Genomic DNA, 21,414 nt, shown 5'->3' with positions numbered 1-21,414 from the left:
TCACGCGATTCACGAATAGTCGCGTAAAAGAATGGTCAGACGCGCGTCGCATACGTGAATCGCGAATCCCACATAAAACAGGGCTTATCGTTCGCCTTTGATCTCGTGGAGAGATATCACGACGGTGTGTCCACGCGATCCTAATGAAAAGCGCGGGAGAAAGTGGAAGGAAGAGGGAGAGACGGAGGGAGAGCCAGAGAGAGAGAGAGAGAGAGAGAAAGAGTTCAAGGTGGGCCGTGTTTCCAGTGGTGCACACAGGTGAAACGAAAAAGAGCCGTTTGTCCTCAGAAAGCCGACGAGCTGCCGCAATTTATGAGGAATTAACTCGCCACCGATGAACTCGATGCCCTTGTTTCCCCGACACGAGAATCATCTCTCTCTTTCTCTCTCGCCCTGAAACTTTGTTTCCGCGATTATCATCTTCCACTCCGATCTACGAACGAAATTACGCGCGTGGAAGTGAGTCACCTGAGAGCCGATGGATGGATTAGTCCATCCGCGATTCGATCGTTTCTTCGTTCTGTGTCTCAGCTGAGAGAATGAGCGAAAGAGAGAGAGAGAGAAGGGGAAAAAAATGGAAAACACAACGGCGAGGAGGAGAAGGAAACGTCGGTGTGAGCAGCGTCGTTTTAAACAAACACAGGAGAAACTGTGCGTTTCGTTGTGCAATCGTTAACTTGTTGGAAAAATTTAATTAGTCCCCTCTCCTCCCCCCTCCCCCCACGGTTTCCCTAATGAGAACCATCTTCGCGACACGGGCGAGAAAAAAAAAAGCGCGACGGTATTGTCTTCCAACGGACGAGAGAGAGAGAGGGAGGAAGAGAGGAAAGAGAGGGACAGTCGGGATGGATCGATGAATATGCATATTTAGGAGGGGGGGGACGTGGCTAATACGAACGTTCGATACCATTAACGCGAGACTGTGATCGGAAACGGGCGAGTATCGGGATAAATCAAGGCAATCGGAACTGTCGGGAGAGTCGTCCGAGCAATTTGCCGAAGGGAGGGGAAGAGGGAGCCATCAACGGCCTCGGTGGAGAGTTTCTGACGAAATTCGGACGTCGAACGCTTGAAATTTGTAAACCGTAACCGTTAGAATGTTTACAGCTAATCGAGAGATTTTTTTTTCTTTTTTTGAAACTTTGTATATGCGAATTAGAATTACAATTGAACGTCTTTGGAATGAGAAGTAACGGATTGTAAGTGTACGATACGAAATGAGTATGAAATTCGATCGATTAGTTGTGTATGGAATACATTTAATTTCTTCAATTCGTTAATTAATTAATGAACTATTTAATTCACGAGAGTTATTTTAAAAATGTGTATCTATATTGGATTGCAAAAAAGAAGAGATAACAAGTATTGTTATTATAATTGTAAGGATTGCAACTATGCAATCTTTTTGAAAAATCAATAGTTTTGTTGATTCATGATACAAATTATTGTTCCTTTATCATAGGTGTATTCGTAAAAATTTTTTGTAAAATATAATAAATCAATTCTTCACTTATTTTGCATTGTTTGTATATCAAAGATATAGAAACATATCAAATATTGCAAAGACATTTATATCGTTAAACTATTTATTCGATATCCTTGAAAACAAAATGACGAATCAAAGTTTTGCTACATTATTAACTTTCTTACGTAAGTTATCGTTGATGTAGCAAAATTTTCGAAAGAATATCTAGAACCATCCACTCAATAAGAATTTTTAAATAATTTAATTTAACTCTTGATAAATTTTCATATAATGAAAAATAACCTTCGTATAAATACATTTCCACTCGAATCGAAAAAAAAAAATCATCGAACTTGTAGACAGAATCGGACTCATGGAATAAAAAAAAAAAAAAAATCATAATCATTGCACATCCGATGCACGCATATAAAGCGCATATAATTGTGTAAAAAAAAAAAAAAAAAAAGGATCGCACAATAATTCGTAACACCGAAAGAATAACGAGCATAATCTTACAATTTTATCCCCGGTGAAACATTTCATCTGGTTCATCCGCGATGCGATGGCGCTGTAGTGATGCGCGTGCACCTCCATGATATCACCGAGAACCGGAGAGGAGCTCGAGATACAAAGTGTGCCCGAAAACAGTGTGTGGCGACCTATCTGGTCCAACCTCTCCTCTCACGTATTCACACACGTTGGCCGGATACCATTCGTCCTTGATCGGCCGTGTATCACCAACAACACCTTCGAAACCACCTCGCACCCACCAACCAACCACTAATAAAACGTGCCCATCCACCGGACGAGAAGGAACCGAATTCGAGAGATACAACGACTCCCTCCACTTTTTTCCCCTTCTAGGAATAATCTCAGTGGTGTACACGTTACAAAGTTTCGTAGCCGTCGGCGACCAACAACACGCTTCCCTTTGCACGGCGTACCATCCCGCGCGTGGATGGATCCTCTTCCAACTCACACTCCACACGATCGTGAAACCACGAGGAGGAGAAGGGGGAGAGAGAGAAAAAAAAGAAGAAACAAAAAGGCGAGCTTATACACGTGAAAGCGGCGACAACCGCTTCGCGTCTACGCGACGCAAAAAGCGGTCACGGAGTCTCACGACGCTTGCTCGCTCGCTCGCTCGCTCGCTCGCGAGTTGATACAAAAGCGGGAGGAAGAAGAAGAAGAGGAGGAGAAGGAAGAGAGGCGAGCAGCACGCGCCACGGCGAGAGGAAAAAGGCGAACCGGTCCCGACCGAAGTCAGCAGCAAACTGACTGGTCCGTGGCTGCTTTGGGCCTCTGAATGCCTGGCGAGAGGCCCCGGGTTCAGGTACCCCGGCCAGCCGCAGCAGGAGCGGTCCTCTGGTGGGGGGAATAAAAAGGTGAGCCTAGAAAGGACCTAACTAACGTTGAAGGGGGACCGAGACCCATCCACGGCCAGGCCGGACGAGGACGGAGTTAGGTTGGGTAGGGGGGGCGTGGGACAGAGAGCGAGTATTGTGGAGCGGATCACGAGGGGCGAGGAGGGGGCGGCGTTTCGAGGGAAAGGGGCAACCAGGGGGCAGCCTGGCCTCCTCGCAGTCCCCTCCGCCCCTATTCAATTATATTTCTCCGTGGTAAATGCCTATATTGTTACGTTTGTCAATGGCGAGCTAAGTGAGGGTCACGTAGACGGATAATGCCTTCTGAATTTTAGCCTGCGACCCCGCCGCGGTTCTCGTTCTCCGTGCTTCTCTCCGTTCCCTACGTTTAACAGACGAGTTTCGACCGACCTCGGGGTTTACAACGGGGTCCCACCTGTTGTACGTTACGCCGATTCCGACGGGGTGAAAAGTCGTTTCGGACGTTGATCTGTTGACAAGATCGGGAAGATTGGGCAGGAAGAGAGGTTGCACTGGGTGACCCGGTAATGGGGGCAGGAAGAGGGATAGAGATACACCGTGTACTTGCTACCGGTGTTAAATAAATAAAAGGTTTGTATGAATATGAATATATCTTCTTCCTCTATTATTGGAGTGGATCTATGAAAAAAATTTGAGAATTATAGGGTTTCTTTTTTCTTTTTCTTAATATAATAGATAACGGGTATTTCAGGACTATTTTTTTTTTTCATCGTAAGTACGAAATAATTTGAAAGTAAAAAAAGAAGGTAATTTAAAAGTATAATCTAATCGTTGTCAGAATTGCTTAAGATTAAATTCTATCGAAGTTTTTCTTTTTCTTTTTTGAATTCTGCTTTAATTTGTTCGTAATTTCGATCGAGATATAACTATTATTTCTTTAAAAATTTTAATTCTATAATTAATGTGAAAGTAAGTAGACTAATTTTTTATAGTAATATCGCATTGTGCATCTTATTATACATTGTATATATATATTTAATAAAATTTATATGTATATATTGAAAATATAATTTGTGACGTTTTCTGTGATTCGTTGTGTTTTTTACTATTCATTATTTGAAATATTAGAAACATTATATTATTTGTAATTTCGTTTATTGAAATGGTATATATTTATCATTTCAATAATTTTTAAAATATTTCGTTTAATTTAACATTATTTCTTTTTTTTTTTTTCACAAAGATTGTGAATCATCATCCTGTTTCACTTGACAACAAGTTGAAAACAAGTGACCACTAAAAATATCGTCATATGCGAATCATAAGTCATATGATATTTCGACTAATAATAGAAAACAGTATCAGTTACACGGACCAATAAAAAAAAAATGATGCAATTTTTTCGATAGCACAGGACAAAAACCATTTTACGAATTTTTTGTTTTTTCTTAGTAATTTAAAGTATTTTTACCGCTATCAAATATGCATGAATGTTAAATAGAATTTTTAAAATATTTTTTTTTTTTTTTTATAATTCTGTATAGTTTATTTTTGTATTTATTATATTGATAAATTAATATTACTTTTCGCTTCTTATCGCTGATGCTTCATTACATTCATTCGATATTATTATACTATTTTTAAATTGAAATATATGATTAATGCGTATGTACTCGATGGACTTTAATTTTTTTCTTTTTTTCTTTTCCTTTTTTTTCTTTTTTTACCAAAGACAATAATGCAAATTCTATCTTCCAACAAGGACATGAAACGAACTTTGTTTTTCTAATCATAATTTCAAACCAGAACGATAAAACGATACTTCATAATAGAAGGAAAGAATTTTAACGTTTCAAAAATTGTGATAATTATTTATATATATTAATAAAATATAAATAGATTAATAAATAATGTTTTATTTATATTTTTATACAACAATTTATTGATTTGTATTTCTTTGATACGAATGAAACAATTTTCAATCTTTTACTTTACATTCTTAATTTATTTTTATGCAAAGAATCTTCCTTTCTTTTTTTTTTTTTTTAATTATATCGTTTAAGATAGATTTTGAAAAAGATTTTTAAAATTTACAAGAATGTTCAGATGAAATATCATAGGTAGGTAATTTAAGAGAAAATTCTAAAGATTAACAAATACAAAAGGTATGTAGAATGCCTATTAAACCTTATTTTTCAAGTAATAAGCAATTTAATTTTGCATCAGATAAAGCAAAATAAAAAGAGAATATGAAGTTGATACTCATTCTATCGCCATATTCAGCAAACAAGGATTTCTTACTGCATGTTTATACAAGATTTTATTATTCGTTGTACAATCAAGGAGGGATGATTCTTCATAAAAAAAAAATAAATTAAATTTTCTCATATTGTTTTATTTTCACATCTACAGCAAAATTAAATTATTCATAAAAAGAACAAATAATCGAAAAATAAATTAGAACATTATTGTACACTAACTTTCACTATTTATTTTATTTTATAACAGAATCATCTCTTAAATCCTCTTTTTACTTTCTCAATTCAATAATTATCTACAATTTATTCGTAATTAGAATAACGATAGAATTTTTACAATGATACTAATTTTTAATATAATCTCTTTTTCAATCAATTCTTTCGGTTCATATTCTTTGTTTACCCTCACATTTTTTTTTTTAATCATACCACTCATCTTAATTACCCTTAACATAAACTAAGTGCAACTGTTTCCTGATACACAAAAGAAAATAAGCTTCCTAAAATCAATACATAATACATTCATGATGAATAAGGATAGATAATTGTTGAAAACATTTAATCCAATAGTAAAAAAAGAAAAAAGGAAAAGAAAATACACTACGCTACATTGCGGGTAATTACGAAATCACCCTCTTTTCGATAATTAAACACGGTTACGATTTCTCTCGAGATTGGTACGTTATGTTTTTTGGAATATTAGATAGTGAAGGAGAACGGTATTACGTAATGAACGACAGTTTGTTATTAGGCGAACAATGAGCCGGGTATGCAGTTCCAGCTGCTTCCGGTTGAAAACTTTTTCTCGTGACCATCCTCGCGCGACCAGCCAGCATAGAAAGTGCATTTTAATCGTACGAGGAGAACGTATGCGATACGAAACGAGACCAGACCGATATTCCTCTCTCTTTCTCTCTCTCAGCATCGGTGGAACAGGGTTGGCGGGAAACGACGACACTCGGCCAGGCCTCATTAACGAGGGATTTTAATTTAATTTCATTCGTCGTTTGATTCTGTAACGGTCGCGAGAAACGAGAATAAGAGAGAGAAAGAGAGAGAGAGAAAGAGAAAAAGAGAAAGAAAGAGAGAGGAGGGGGAGCGTTGAATGGGGAACGAGTGGGATAATAAAAAGAACAGGAAATATAATGATACGGGATTCCAAGTGAAGATGAGAAATTATTAATCCACGAGGCACGATGCATATATAAGATGATACAGTTTACGATGTAATAAAATTTGGATATTTAAAATTAGCGGAATTTCTCGAAAATTGTACATCTTTGTAGATAAATTGAAAATGTAAATGTAAATTCAACTTTCACAACTTTGTAAAAAGAAAAATTTCCTCGATAATTTAAACCTTTCCCCCCTCCCCCTCATCTTCCTTAATTCTACCTATATAAATAATATTCTTCTATACTGGCTATGAAGAAAAATAACGTTTAAAACTTATTTTATGACAAAATACGATATAAATTTTGATCTTTAAGTTTTAAACAACTTTATAATACAGTTATAATAACACCGAGAAGTTATTGCTTCTCATATTTGTTATACTTTTGTTTAAAAAGCAATAAAAATATTATTTTTATTTTATTTTTTTTTTTTTTAGTATAAGTAAAACAAGAGTCATTAAAAACTATTAAAATCTAAAAATAAAACCAAGAGAAAAACCTTGTCTTATCTTGTATAGAACATTATATATATTGACTTAATAAAAAAAAAAAAAAAATTATCCATCATATAATATAATATAGCCACACGTCTTCTCATCTATCAAACGCATTATCAAAAGAACAATGCTTACCTTAAGCGTACAGTTGTTGTTGTGATTAACGGGTGGATAAGCTGGATGGCTTGGTAAGTGGGGGTGAGGGTGGCCTGGGTGATGTGGATGATCGGCCATCATTCCAGCAGCGCCGTGATGATGCCCATTGCTGCCCATACCCTGGCCAGGCTGAAGGGAGCCGTAAGGGGTTGCTGGGTCGATGGCGGGGCCGTGAGGGGGCGAGTGGGGGCTTGGCAGGTCAGGGGTGGTGGTGGTGCCGCCGCCACCGCCCCCACCGCCTCCCCCACCGGTGCTGTAGCCATGATGGGGCCCAGAGTGATGAGGACTGCTCGAGAGCGAGGGATGATGCGGGTAGGCTGCGGAGTGGCCCGGGTGGTGGGGGTTCATACCAGCGGTTAGAGCGCTCGCCAGCTTGACCGATGAGAGGGTGGGCCCGACGAGCCCACCAACAGCTTCCCACGACGAAAAAACAAAAGCTCGTGGCCTATCTAACTGGAAGCTTATTGGGGAGCGCCACTGCCAGAACCGGCTCTCTTCTTCCGGTTCTCTGCTGATACCTGAAACGAGAAATGGAAAGGTATATATATATATATATGTATACAAGGGGTGGCTTTGAGGGTTGTTCGCCGGAATGTTTGGATTTATGATGGCCTAGTGGGCGTTGATGGAGAAGGATTATGGTTACAAGTGGAGATTCGAGATTGGAAACGGTTATTGTATTGTTAGGTAGAGAGAGAGAGAGAGAAAGATTGTTTAATGATATTACCACCACTGTTTTTGGAATAGTATAAAAGTCTGGGAATGTGCTTATTATGAAGAATCTATTTTAACCTAATTTTTCTTTCGTCTGGAGGAAAATTATTTATTTTTGACAGGATTTTAATTACACAGTTTTATTGCTCGTTGTTTTTGGAACGAGGAAATGCGAGTTATAAATTTTGACTCGGGAAAGGAATGGTACAATAATTAGATATTGTATTAAATTTCAGCAGAAAGTTAATTTCGAAATTACGTATAAAATAATCTTGGGTTTATATCTTCGACTTAATGTACATGTACATATAATTAGGTTACGTAAAGGGATTTGAACGCCATCCACCAGTACTACCTAAGTAATAAAAGTCTATTGCTTGTTTTCTTGACCAGCAACCACGTGTTTCTGATTGCAATCTACTTTAATTTATGACGATTTATAACATCATAAAAATACCGCTATAAAATTAAATTGGAAAATATTATATAACAATGCAAAAATCGGCAATATTTCAGGAATCTTGAAAAAAAAAAAGATTCAGAATTTCGAATCATAATTCTAACTTCTAAATCTACTTGAGTAACTCTTTTCTTTTCAGTAAAGTTTTATAACAAGTAAGTTTTTATTTCGTCCATTCACTTTTTCCTTAACATTAATTTAATACATTCCACAATTTGATAAAATTCAAAAATACCGTCGTATCCTTTTTTTTTAAATCTTAATTAATCCCAATATCAACGGTATCGATCGACAAATTCGATCGATATGCAAACAACCTTCGAAACTTCTTTCATCACGAGTCGATTCGTGGAAAAAAAATCCTCCCTTCCTTCCTAGAAGGGGGAGAAGAAAGCACGATATTTAGGCCGCGACAGTTTCCCCCCCGAACTGGTCGTAAAGACGACCGCCGCATTACATCTCCCTCCCCCTCCCTTCCCCCCTCAATGGAACTGTGCCTTGGCTGATATTAATTTCACCGGCGTGGCCGGGGTTCCGTGCAATTTTATTGGCCCTTAAGACGACGCGCAACGATTTCATAATATCCACCCACCACCCACCCTCGCGATTCCAATGAAACAGCAGTTCGTAGCGAAAACGATCCGAGAGTGAGAGGGAAGAGAGATAGATAGAGAGGGGGAGGAGGAAGAAGGGCACCTTTTACGATAGGGCAATTCGCGAAAGAGTTCGTCCGCCGAAGGAATATTTTAAATTCAATCCGGATGCAACGGTAATAAAGCATGATGGAGTAGCGAAGGGAAGGGGTGAGGATTCGAAGGGAGGGTGGTCAAAGGGAGGGTGATAAACGTGGCCTTGTTCGCTCTCGTTTCTTCTCGCTTGTTTCCTTTGAGATATTTTCTCCCTTTTCCTTTCCTTTTCTTCCCTCCCCCTCCTCCATTTTTATTTCTTCGCAGGATCACTCCCGAGGAAGACAGAGAGAGACGTATCGAGGATCGTTGTTGTTGTAACTAAGGGGTACGAGAATACGATTGGCGTGATAAACATTTTACGAGGATCAACGTTCGATTGGTTTATTTGTTTATCGAGTGATTATAGTCGAACGACTATACAGGCCATTTCAAAGTTTCCAGTTCTTATCGTGCAACTTGCCTCGATTTCCTGAGATTACGAGTGGAAAATTATACGATTGATTGATTAGTGGTGGAGGTTTCTTCTTCTTCTTCTTCTTTTTTTTTTTTGACATCACAGTTGAAAAAATATTGTTTCTCTTTCGGATCGGTGATTCTCAATTTATGGATTCTTTTATACAAAAGTTAAACTATCTATCCAGCGAAGATAAATATAATCTGAAATAATATTTATATTATTTCACGTGATGTTTAGACAAATCTAATCTAATCTAATTATTAATTATTTTTCAAAAGGTTTATTTGATTTTGAAGACACTCCCTTTTCTCTATTGTGGTATTGTTTTTTTGTGGTTTTGTTTGGAATAATCCATTCGATTTTAGAAGTCGAAACGAACGCAAAAATTAAGAGAATATTTATATCAAATTATGATACTATGTCAATTTTCCAAAGATATTATGATCCACAAGAGTGTGTTTTCATGTAGAGTAGAAATAAATATTGGCGTGCAAGTGAGAAAGGATTGAGAATCACTGTTTTAGACAACCGATTGGCGGATAGAAAACATTGAAGCAGGGGAACGGAGAATTTATATTTCCTCGAGAAACTAAATTTTTTTGCGGCTGATGTAGGCGTGACGACATCAAAGGTCTAATTTTCCGCCCAATAATTCGAATCGGGATCGAAGAAAAACAGAGATTCGAAGGAATTGATGGAAGATTCTCGTTTCGATCGTAGAGCTCCTCAATGGGACTACAATGGCACCGGAAACGAGGCATTCGTTGCGGTAAGAAAGAACAAAGCTCGGTCTAATTACACCCCTTCATGATCTTTTCTAACGTTCAATCACTTTTTCTCGTTCTCGATTATATCGCATGATAATATCGTTAACCTCTTCTGATTCGTCACAGCTCCACTTGTAATATATATACATTCCTCGAAAAAACGAATTCATCATATCTCGCATTAACATTGAAAAAGATTGTTGAAAAGATTGTTGATAAACGTCAAATGATTCATTCATTTTTTTTTGACTTGATATTAAAATAAAATTATTAATTAAAGTAATATATTATCTTACCATGACTTAGATAACAAAATATCTTGGAAATTAAGCTTTATCGAAAAAATAAACAAACAAAAATTACGGAATAGATTTAGAGAAACACAATATTTAAAAAGATTCTACTTTTCTTCGAAATATATCTTTCAATAAAATTTTTAAACTGAATCAAAATAAAATATCCTGTATACTTTTGATGAAGTAATTAGCGAATTAATAAGTTTTTATTTATTTATTAAAAAATAATAAAAACAGAATCTCCAATTCTATATATTAAAAATAATTCGAAACGAACAATTCGAAGGGAAGCACAATTGCCACGAGAGTTCGATCTTCGAAAAACTCATACTTTCCCGGGAATCGTTAATTCGAGAAAAACGTTGGACGAACAATGGCCGCTCGATTGGTTATCAAACAGCCTCGTTAAAGGCGGATAATCCAACGTGGCGGTGAATAGGGGTACTAATTACATTAAGAGGCGACGAGAGTCGAAGCAGCAGGCGAAGAGTGTAAAATTCTCCTCGACCTGTCGACGAAGGCAGATGAAATGCAAATCGGTCGGTGAAAATTTTCGTGAAGCGGGCCGTCCGTCCGTCCGGCCTGCCTCCGGCATTAGAATTCATAAAACGAGCTGACCTGTCCCTTCGTTAAGGGCCGTGAAACCGGCGTGTGACCTGCCCGACACGCCCACCTTAATTAACAATAATCGTCCTTCCTGGTAGCTCAGCGGGTGTCGCTTCAGGGACAGGATCGTCCACCCATACGAAAACTTCTGTCTTTTTGTCCTGGCCGAGTGTAACGAGTGCCTTTTCTTCCCTCCTCGTCGTGCCACGTCGCCCTATTTTGGTACCTGGTATTTAAGGTTATAACGGTGCTCACCGTTTTTCGAGACGAAACAGCGTCTACGGAACGAAGGCGAGCCGTAACCTCACAAATATCCAATCTATTCTTCCGTATCTACGTTTTTCAAAAACGTTTTGCCTTTAGTTTAAGGGATAGCCTGGTTCGACCTGGCGCTTTGTTAATTTTAATCTTTACTAATTGGAAAGTTAAGATTAGAAACTGTGAACGACACGAGTCTTGGACGTGGACATGCGTGTGCGCATGCGCAGGTACGAGGAACGTTTCTCTATGTTGGATACACTGTGGTAGTAATTTTTTTTCCGTTAAGATGCGATGTTTATAGGATGGAAATGACGTTGTTGCGTAATAATCTTGCAAGAATTTATTTATTTATTTATTATGAAAAATCTAATCTGATCTAATCTAATCTAACTATTCTTAGATCTGGAAGAATCCATTTACTTATGTAAAAACGTGATTATTTCATATAAGAATCTATTTATATAAAGCTTATCTAATCTGTAAATCTGTTTATTAATCGTAATTGTATCGATATCGACTCGTCGGAAAATGCATTTTTTTTTTGAAACCGTAAATAAATAATAGATTGTATTTATAAGAAAATCTGTGTGAACAGGCATAATATCTAAAAATATATATAAAATATCGAACACGAAATGCTCAATTATAATATTTGGATCAAATCTTTATTTAGATTTTACTTCCGTAATTGTGATGATGAAAATATGAATATCCATAAACATCTAAGCAGTCTACAAATAGTATTTCTCCACTATTAGTTCAAAATTTTACGATTTTACAGCCCGTGTGCAGTGACAGGTTTAGTGCGTTTTTTTCCCCCCTAACTTATCGTCATATGTGAAACAGTTATAACTGTTAGAGAAAGAAATTTCGAATTAAGAGAAATGAAATTGAGATAATGATATATTTTATATATAACAGATGTATATTTAGCATTTTAATGATCTTCGAACTTTGTTTAATTTAAACGATCTTTGAACTTTCTTTAATTTTTCTTCTTTTTTTTTTTTTTTTTTTTTTTTAATATCCAATACTCAATTATTTAAAATGACCTTATCGAAGATAACCTAAAGATTTGTTATCTTCTCATTAAAAGATTTTTAAATCGTTCGCTATTTACTTGGCTTATATATCTGCTATTAATTTACGGATATTAAAAATTATAATTTCATTAAAGAATTAATGAAATCAAACAAGTGAACGATATATCAAAGATCTTTTTTAATATACGCAACAGTTATAATCCGTTATCTTCTTTCTTAACGATGGTTTTTGAAAACAGTTTTGTTAACCAAAATTATTGCTACACAAACGAATATAATCGTAAAAATTTGAATTAATAACAGATATATAACATCTCGAATTGAACCGATAGAAAAAAAAAGAAAAAAAAAAAGAAAAAGAAAAAAATATTGCAGTATTGCTAACATAACGAAACAAAAGTTATGCCACGATCGTCTTATGAAAGTTCTTTACACCTCATAAAAGATAACAAGAAAATATCAGCTTATTCAACGCTTATCATACCGAACCTCGTTTCAATCTCATAAGAGACACATCGTAACGCAATACTCATCTATCAGAATAGTAATTTCATGCGCAAAGTTGCAGGGTGGTCGTGATATTTAACGCACAGGTAAAAAAGAAATTATGGAAACGTGCACGTAATACCAGCGCAGAAATGTAATCGAGAGGTGATCGGTCGGATAGAACCGAGGGGTATAAACGCAGCCACGGAGTGAAAGTTGGAAAGAATTATTATACCAATTTCTTGCGCTAATTACAGTCTATTATGACTCCGATTACAAGTACCAGAGTAATACGTCAATAAAAAGTTAGTTGAAAACGAATTGGAATAGATCCATATCTCGAATCATTTTTATATGCTAGGAACCAAGAGGAGAGGATATAATTGCCCATTCCATTTTAAATCTAACTTAATCCAATTTATTCGAAATCTCTCGAAACAACGACGTTAAACGTGTAAAATATACGGTATAGATTATCTAATCTTAACCTAACCTGATATATTTGAAACAAAATGGGGAAAAAATGAGGAGAATTCAATTCAATTTCTCATTGTGAATTGCCAACTTGTCTATAATTTACTTCCTTTCTGTTAATAAAAGTTGAGAGGTTAAACAACATACGTTGAGCATATTTCATTTTAAATAAATTGCTATATATAATGCTAATCTAATCTACTATTCGAAATCCAATTAAAAACGATATTAGGCGCATAAAGTGTGTTCCATTTCAAATAAATTAGTGATAAATTAGTCTAATCTTATACCTGATATTTTTTTCTCTCCTTTCGAAATCCTTTAAAGCATAACATAATCGACGAACGATGTTACGACGCGTAATGAACCGCCGAACAGAATTTCTCGTTCCTCGTTCCCTGATTCGAGCTTGCTACGGTTCGTTTCGAATTCGTTTTCTCGTGAAAGTTCAGCGACGAGGTTAACCTCCTCGACTTTGTTGCACGCGTGTATATGGCTTAAAGAACATTTCTACTTAATGCGACGTAATAATAACAATACTTCATTATGAATTCCATTTCAATTTCCTATCTCTATTCTCTATCTCCTCGTTTTATGAAAAAAGCCAATATCTTTAATTATTTTTCGACAATGAAAAACTTGGCTTCAATTTACCAGATTTCTAATGAATATAAAATCCTTTTAAAAATCAATTTTTGAGATACTTTTGAAAACGATTCAATAACAAATCAACGTTAAATTGAAATTCTTCTTAATTGAAAGAAAAATTTTAAATGAGAATCGCTCGCTACGAAGATGGAGACACGTTAATAAAAACTTTCGAGAGTATTACACTTCAAGTAAAAAAAAAAAAAAACTTCTCCGAGAGAATTCTCTCTACCTCTCAAAATTCATATTCCTATCCTATTTTTCAATATCAATCAATTATAAAAAAAATCATTAAATTCGAAAGTAAGATAAAAATAAGAAGAAGGAGGGAAACGATAACAATTTCCCTCGAAAAATACAATCTTAAGAAGAATCTTCGTTCAAAGCCGGAAGCCATCCTTGCCTATTATTAAAACGAATTACAAAGCAATCAGATATGAACAGATATGGGGGAAGGGAAGGGAAAGTTGGAGGAAGAGCGGAGAAAATCGAACGTGAACGACGACGTGGCCGAGGAATTTTCAGCGGGGATTTAATTATACGGACGTTTGAGGATCTCCCCGGGGCCGCAATATTTATCAGTCAATGTGTACCGCGGAGGAAATTAAATTCAGAGCGAGACATCGAAGGAATCGTGCGTCCCGTCGCGCACCACCTGCCAGCTTCTCTATCTGCCCTCCTTCCCCTCCCCTCCCCTCCCCGGGCCGTTACACCCTACGTCCCTCGTTTCTTCCACCCCTTGCCGCCGTTACATCCAATTAAACGTCGCGGTGTTACGCGCTAATTTCACTCTTAATTGTTAACCGTTAATTATTAATTACCGGTTCGGTTTATCGGCCCATCCAGACGACAGGTTTTCATTCGCGGCCGATTGTCGACGCCTGGTTATATTGCAGGAGGAACGACCGGTGGAAATTTGAAACGGCGGGGAATTGCTTGTTTGGACGTTGTTGTGTCGTGGATGGAGATGGATTGATTCACGTGGTGGATGAAAGAGATAAGATATTATTGTGCTATAACGTTTTAAGAATGTATTGTAAAAAATTAATTTGACAGTATATACACGTTATTTTTATGATTCGTGGAGGAAGTAATTAACTTGCGAGCGAGCCTAACCTCTTTATGTATGATTTAATTCACGTATTGTATATTGTATAGGGTATAGCGATGAAATTTTTATTATTTTATTTATACGAACGATGATGGAAAAGATATTAAGGAAATTTTTCAAATGATCTTAACGAACATGTGTAAATTTATCATTATATTTATATTATCAATGAAAAATAATTATAATTAAAATTATGACGTTATGTCTCAAACAATTCTCAAACTTCGAATAATTGACAATCTTTCCGATTAACTTAAGCTATTCGTTATTTCGCTTGTCCTATCGGGACGATCTATCGACGTACGTGCGTTCTTTTTTTTTTTTTTTTAATTAAAAAACGAATAATAGAGTTTCATCCACCTCGTTTCACGCTCACCATTTCACTATTCTTATCTCCAAAATTAAAATATTTATCGATAAAACGAAACTTCTCATAACTTGTCTAATTAATCTTAATCAAGAAATCGATCGATTTTCTTATCCCGGAAACAAAATATTTTCAACCTTCAGTCAACGTTTGTCTCTTTGCGGGGGTTGAAATTGAAATGGTATTAAATACAATTAATTAAAAAAAAAAAAAAAAGAAAAAAGAAAAGGACAAAGAGACGATTGAGATACGCGGGCTGTTGCAATCGTTACGCAGATTGGTGCAACGTGACAGCGCTATTAATTGCGAAGAAACTCGCGACGCGCACGCACGCACGCACACACAACGCGATCGTACGTTCAATCTGTTCCAATTAGTTGCAAGGTTTGTTCATTTACGTTCTACGATTATTCAGCCGGATAAAGCCGAGGCGGTGACTTATGTTCCAGTTAACGAAGGTCAATGCGGAGGCAACCGCTTTTCAAGTATTTCCGTTAAACCGAGATGCGCGACTAATATGCGAATCGAACGCGCCAACTTCGGTTACATCTCGTTGCGGAACGTCGTCATTATGAACAACAGGCAACGCTTGATCAGCATTAGATTAGCATTGATATATTTGTATAATTATACTTATAAATTTTGATAAAAATGCATCCAATCGCATAACACACGATATTTTATCCTCGATAGCAACTCGAATGTTTTGCTGATTATATGCTATATATTTATTAATATATATTGCATTAAGAAGATGAATTAATAGAATTAGTTTGAGAATATTTATAAAAAAAAGATGATTATGTATTTGTGTTGTAATAATAATAAAAAAGGGAAAAGATTATTATAGCTATTGCTGTTTCGATCCGTTCATCCTCTATTTTTTTCTTTTTCTCTGACTGGGAGAAAGATTTTCGTTCGGATTCTACGTTTCTCCCAAATAATCAGGTACCCTTAACGCGCATTGAAATTACGCCACGACCGCCGACAGCAGGATGTTCATTTGGATTCGATGAGATCGCGCTGCCTCTATACTTAAAGGCGAAATCCAAGTGCGTATTAGTCGAATTCAGGCCTCGATCGAAGCCACATCTCCAAACGTTAGGGCGTACACTACTGTTTCCCCGCTCCTGAGAAACAGTTTCGAGCTAATTGGGGGGCCTTTGTAACGAACGTTATCGTTGCCATTCCTCCGCCTCGAGAGGATGATGCGCGAAAACATACGATTCGTGAATATTGATACGTCAAACTTATCGACACCTGCGTGATCGTAATCGATCGTATCTCAATATTAAAAATTCTTGTCTGTAACGATAATTTGAAAATTTATGCATTCTCCGTGCCATTAATATTTTTGAGAAATATTTTCATTTCTTCATTACTTTTTAACGAACCTGTTTTATTTAAACGTATTTGATTCGTTATATTAAAATCCTGATAATCGAACAAGAATGTATCCGATAAATTTTTAATTGTCCAAGTACTTTGCAATGCAAATTATCTATGTTATTCCTTTTTTTGTAATTATAAATTACAATGTAATATGTTGTACTCCGTTTATTTATATTACGAATACACGTTGCTTGAATCAAATAAATACATGAAATAAATAAATAAATAAACAGAGCTTCATGAGAATACAATAAGGCCAGAAATCATTGTTTATTTGCTATAACAAGCATATCTAATATTCAATTCCCTTATCCCAACTTCCCCAAATCCTTCATTACTTCACTCAGATATTCATTTATTACATCACATCACAATATTACACTTTCCCTTCTAAAACAAAAATATCATCCCAACTCTATGAAAAACGCTCCAACTGAGGAAAAAAAAAAAGAAGAAAAAGGATTGGAACGCGAAAGCTTTACTCGCGAAAGCTTATCCAAGTTTCGACGAATATCGCGAGACGCAGCAGTTCTGTTTACCGACTGCTGACCCGAGGAGAGAGAGAGGAGGCCCTCGAAATTCGATCGGCCGCGGAAGCAGCACAACCGATAACAAGATGATAACGAGGGAATACACCGGTAATTACCGGAATGATAATGACGAGGAGAACGACGACAACAACGGCGACAGCGTCGACGAGGGAGAAGGTGGATGATGGTAGACCAACGCGAGGCGAACGTTTCGGACGAGTGGCGAAGGCAGAGAGAGAGAGAGAGAGAGGGGGGAGAGCCCAGTGGAGAGAGAGAGAGGGGACGATCAGCTGCGATAGGGATAATTAACGATCGCAATCGTACGAAAATGAGGACAGGGCGAGTGCGACGACGACGATAACGAGCGGTCCAGCGATCTTATTAGCGATAAGCGACGATAACGAGGACGCCTCGTTCCATACAATAACGACGCCGTTCCGATGCTTGTAGTGGACGACGAGAAAGAATCCCCGCTACTCTCGAGGAGGGAGGAGAGCGCGCGGGGGTGGGTCGCCGGCGATCCGCGCGCCTCCACGATTATTATGCCTCCATTAGATCCCTGGAAAAATGCGAATGCCTCCCCTTCCCCTCTTTCCAGGGGGAGGGTTTTTCCTGAACCGCTGAACAAAGCGTGGTAAGAAGATGTACTTGTGACAAATGAGATGGGGGAGGGATAAGGCTTTTAAGTAAGTTGATAGGGAGTTTGACGACGATCATAAGGGTTGAGGAGGGTGTTGAATATCTTGCGAGGAATTGAAATTTGTTAAGTTTCCTTTTTTTTTAAGAGAACGAGGAATGCTTAAAAAGATTTTTGCTTCGAGGATTGTAACTTCTATTTTACTTTATCTAACGTAAACTTAATCTCTTCAGAGATACCGATACACATATACGTATACAAATTTGGTTTCTTTCTTAAAATTATTCTAAAAAAAAAAGAATTCCAAAAGTTAATTAATTTATTATATAATTTGAAATATATAATTAGCCGAAATACTGCTAACACAGTTTCCTGAAATCTCAAGATGTATATCTTGCTTCCATCAATATTGGCAAGAGGAAGAAGAAAAAATAAAAATGAAGGAAAATCATTAAGAAAGAGACAAAGAGAATAAGTGTGTTACGATCCAGGTCCCATTTCCCAGAAGGGAGGATTTAAATCAAGGTACATCGGCGCAAGAAAATTATCCGCGGGGACGACAAAGCCGTGGAATCGTAATGAAACAACGAGCGTCCACCTTGAAGTCAACGATCATTTCAAAGTTGTTGCATTCAATGCATAGCCAAGCGATCGAGGAAGCTTTCTTCCACAGTCAGGATTCCTACATAATTGCATGCCGGGAACGTGGACCCCCCTCTTTCTCTTTCTTTTTCGACATTCTCCCTTTCTTCCTCCCTCCTTTCGTTCCACGTTGTCCGCACGCACACACACACACACGCACACGCGCATGCGCACACAATTGCGTCTCGAGGGTTCCTCGAAAAGGAGGCCCATAAGAGTGTACACCTTTTCATTTGACCGCTCTCATAGGAAGAAGAAGTATACCTGTAATAGGTAGGGGACCGACTTGGCCCAAACGAACGCTGCATCTAATTACTATAATCGTCCCCCGCTAATAATTAGATTATTTTCAATGTCTTCGAGCGCTGTCCCTCGATGCTCATCATCAACCCGGGCCCAACTTATCATTATATCCGTTCTTTCGACCGATTCCTCTCTCGTGGCCCATGCCACGACGCCCCCTTTTGTTTGCCTCGAATTTTTCTTCGCCTCTTTCGATTTTTTTGATTCTCCTTCGAGAAATTTATCGAGAATATAAATGGAAATGATACAGGATTTAAATAAGAGATATTTAATTGATCTTTTAATTTTTTCTTAAGATAAATTACACGAATAATAAATCAGTTCAGAATCAAGAGAAGAGAAAAATTACAGGCAAGTAATAATAACTTGTTTAAAAAAGAGTATCTAATGTAAAAATTTGGATTAAAGATCGAGCAATTGAATCTTTTGTGGATGAAAAAATAAATCCCTATATATTAGGAAGAATTACAATTAACCTATGCGCCATCTTGGAACAAATATACCGAATATTTGGACCATCTTTCTCAAACCGCACGTTCGAAAACCGAGTTCTGCAAGTTACATTGAACAATAGTTCCTGTGTCAAAGCGCGTTTCTCGGAGAAGACAAATCGCGGCGAAGATTATATTCTAAAATGGCGGGGCGCGGCGATGCCCCGTTCCACGAAAGGGCCGAGGGGGCGCTCGCGACCCGTTCGAGGAGGAACGTTTATTACAGAAAGCAAATCTTCTCGCGCGGGTGAGAACGCGGGTCCAAGGCGAAGGCGCTATTTCCGAGATAGTAATGTTTTATTTTATTGTCGTCGGCCAGTTGCTCAGGAATGCCTCTGGACGTTGGCCCGTTGGCTTGTTGCGAAATGGGCACCAGCCTGCACCAGGAAGAACTGATTCCTTACCATCATTATGGACATTCCCCCGAACCGTTTAACCGGGTATTTTGTTGTGCTCGGTATATCAAACTGAACTGAAAACAACTGTTGGGGGATTATTGTTCTCTGAACAATAAAATACACCGTATCAATGTATCAAATGTTACAGTTAATTGGAGTTATTCATAATAAGGAAAAGTATAATTTCATTCTTCTGTGATTAAAATTGCTTGTTTAATCATTTGTAATATATACAAGTTTCAGTGTCCTTTTAATCTTTTTCCCTAAATTATAACTCCATGATATTACAAAGAAGAGATTGCTCAATTGTATATTAGTTCAGAATCATAATTTTTAGATCAATTTAAATTTTCTTACAAGAAAACCCTTGCAAGTACAATTTGGATATTATTTAACCCCTGCTTTCTTTCTTAACTTTCAATGTCCTTTTAATTTTTTTCTTTAAACTATAATTCCATAATATTGCAAAATTAGATAATTGAAATATTTGAAACAATTGAGAAGAATTCCTGCCAGAGAAGAGATTGCTCTACATTGATTAGAATCACAATTTTTAGATCAATTGCAAAATTAGATGAGATAATTGAAATATATTTGAAACAATTTAAATATTAAAATAGAAAAAAATTCCTGTCAAATATATATATAACTTCATAATATTGCAAAATTAAATGATATAATTGAAATATATTTGAAACAATTGTAGAAAAGATTTCCTGCCAAACTATAACTCTTTAATATTGCAAAATTAGATGAGATAATTGAAATATATTTGAAACAATTGTAGAAAAGAATTCCTGTCAGAGAAGAGCTTGTTCTATATTGATTAGAATCACAATTTTTAGATCAATTGCAAAATTAGATGAGATAATTGAAATATATTTGAAACAATTGTAGAAACAAATTCCTGTTAAACTATAACTCCATAATATTGCAAAATTAGATGAGATAATTGAAATATTTGAAACAATTGAAAAGATTTCCTGCCAAACTATAACTCCATAATATTGCAAAATGAAATAATGAAATATATTTAAAACAATTGTAGAAAAGAATTCCTGCCAGAGAAGAGATTGCTCTATGTACATTGATTAGAATCACAATTTTTAGGTCAATTGCAAAATTAGATGAGATAACTGAAATATTTGAAACAATTGTAGAAAAGATTTACTGCCAGAGAAGAAATTGCTCTACATATTGATCAGAATCACAATTTTAAATGAGATAATTGAAATATATTTGAAACAATTGTAGAAAAGATTTCCTATCAAACTATAACTCTATAAGATTGCAAAATTAGATAATTGAAATATATTGACACAATTGTAGAAAAGAATTCCTGCCATAAAAGAGATTGCTCTACATTGATTAGAATCACAATTTTTAGATCAATTTACTTTAAATCGCAAGAAAACTTTTACAAATTATACGGATATATTTAATCCGGAGAGTCGTTTACATCCATGTTTCGATCCTTCGTATCCCGAAAAGCAAGTCGAGCCGAGAAAAAAGATGATCATTCCAAAGCGATTCACCCCGGTGCCCTCCCCCACCCCTCCCTCGCGCGTTCACAGGTGAACATATATTATCCCACGATACGGGCGTACATTGGAACACACTCAGCCCCTTAATACGTATTTAATTAAGTATGGCCAGCCGGCCGATGGGGACGACACGGGCGGGGTTTATGGTGAATATCAGTACGGGCCACCATAATTCTCGCGCCTCCGCCGGCATCACCCTGT

At 36.7% G+C, this 21,414-nt stretch overlaps 1 protein-coding gene across 1 annotated transcript in view; it reads right to left on the bottom strand.

The window, feature by feature from the left end:
* The window catches only part of LOC413125 (LIM/homeobox protein Lhx9), a 196,111-nt gene that overhangs the window by 83,147 nt on the left and 91,550 nt on the right, over positions 1–21,414 (bottom strand). The window contains exon 3 of the mRNA XM_016915530.2: positions 6,877–7,415. Within this exon, the coding sequence (XP_016771019.1) occupies positions 6,877–7,245 (369 nt within the window). The 5' untranslated portion in view covers positions 7,246–7,415. The remainder of the gene's footprint in view (positions 1–6,876; positions 7,416–21,414) is intronic.

The sequence above is a fragment of the Apis mellifera genome, linkage group LG12 (assembly GCF_003254395.2).
Source record: "Apis mellifera strain DH4 linkage group LG12, Amel_HAv3.1, whole genome shotgun sequence".
Lineage (NCBI taxonomy): Eukaryota > Metazoa > Arthropoda > Insecta > Hymenoptera > Apidae > Apis > Apis mellifera.
This window is presented reverse-complemented; position numbering and strand designations above follow the sequence as displayed.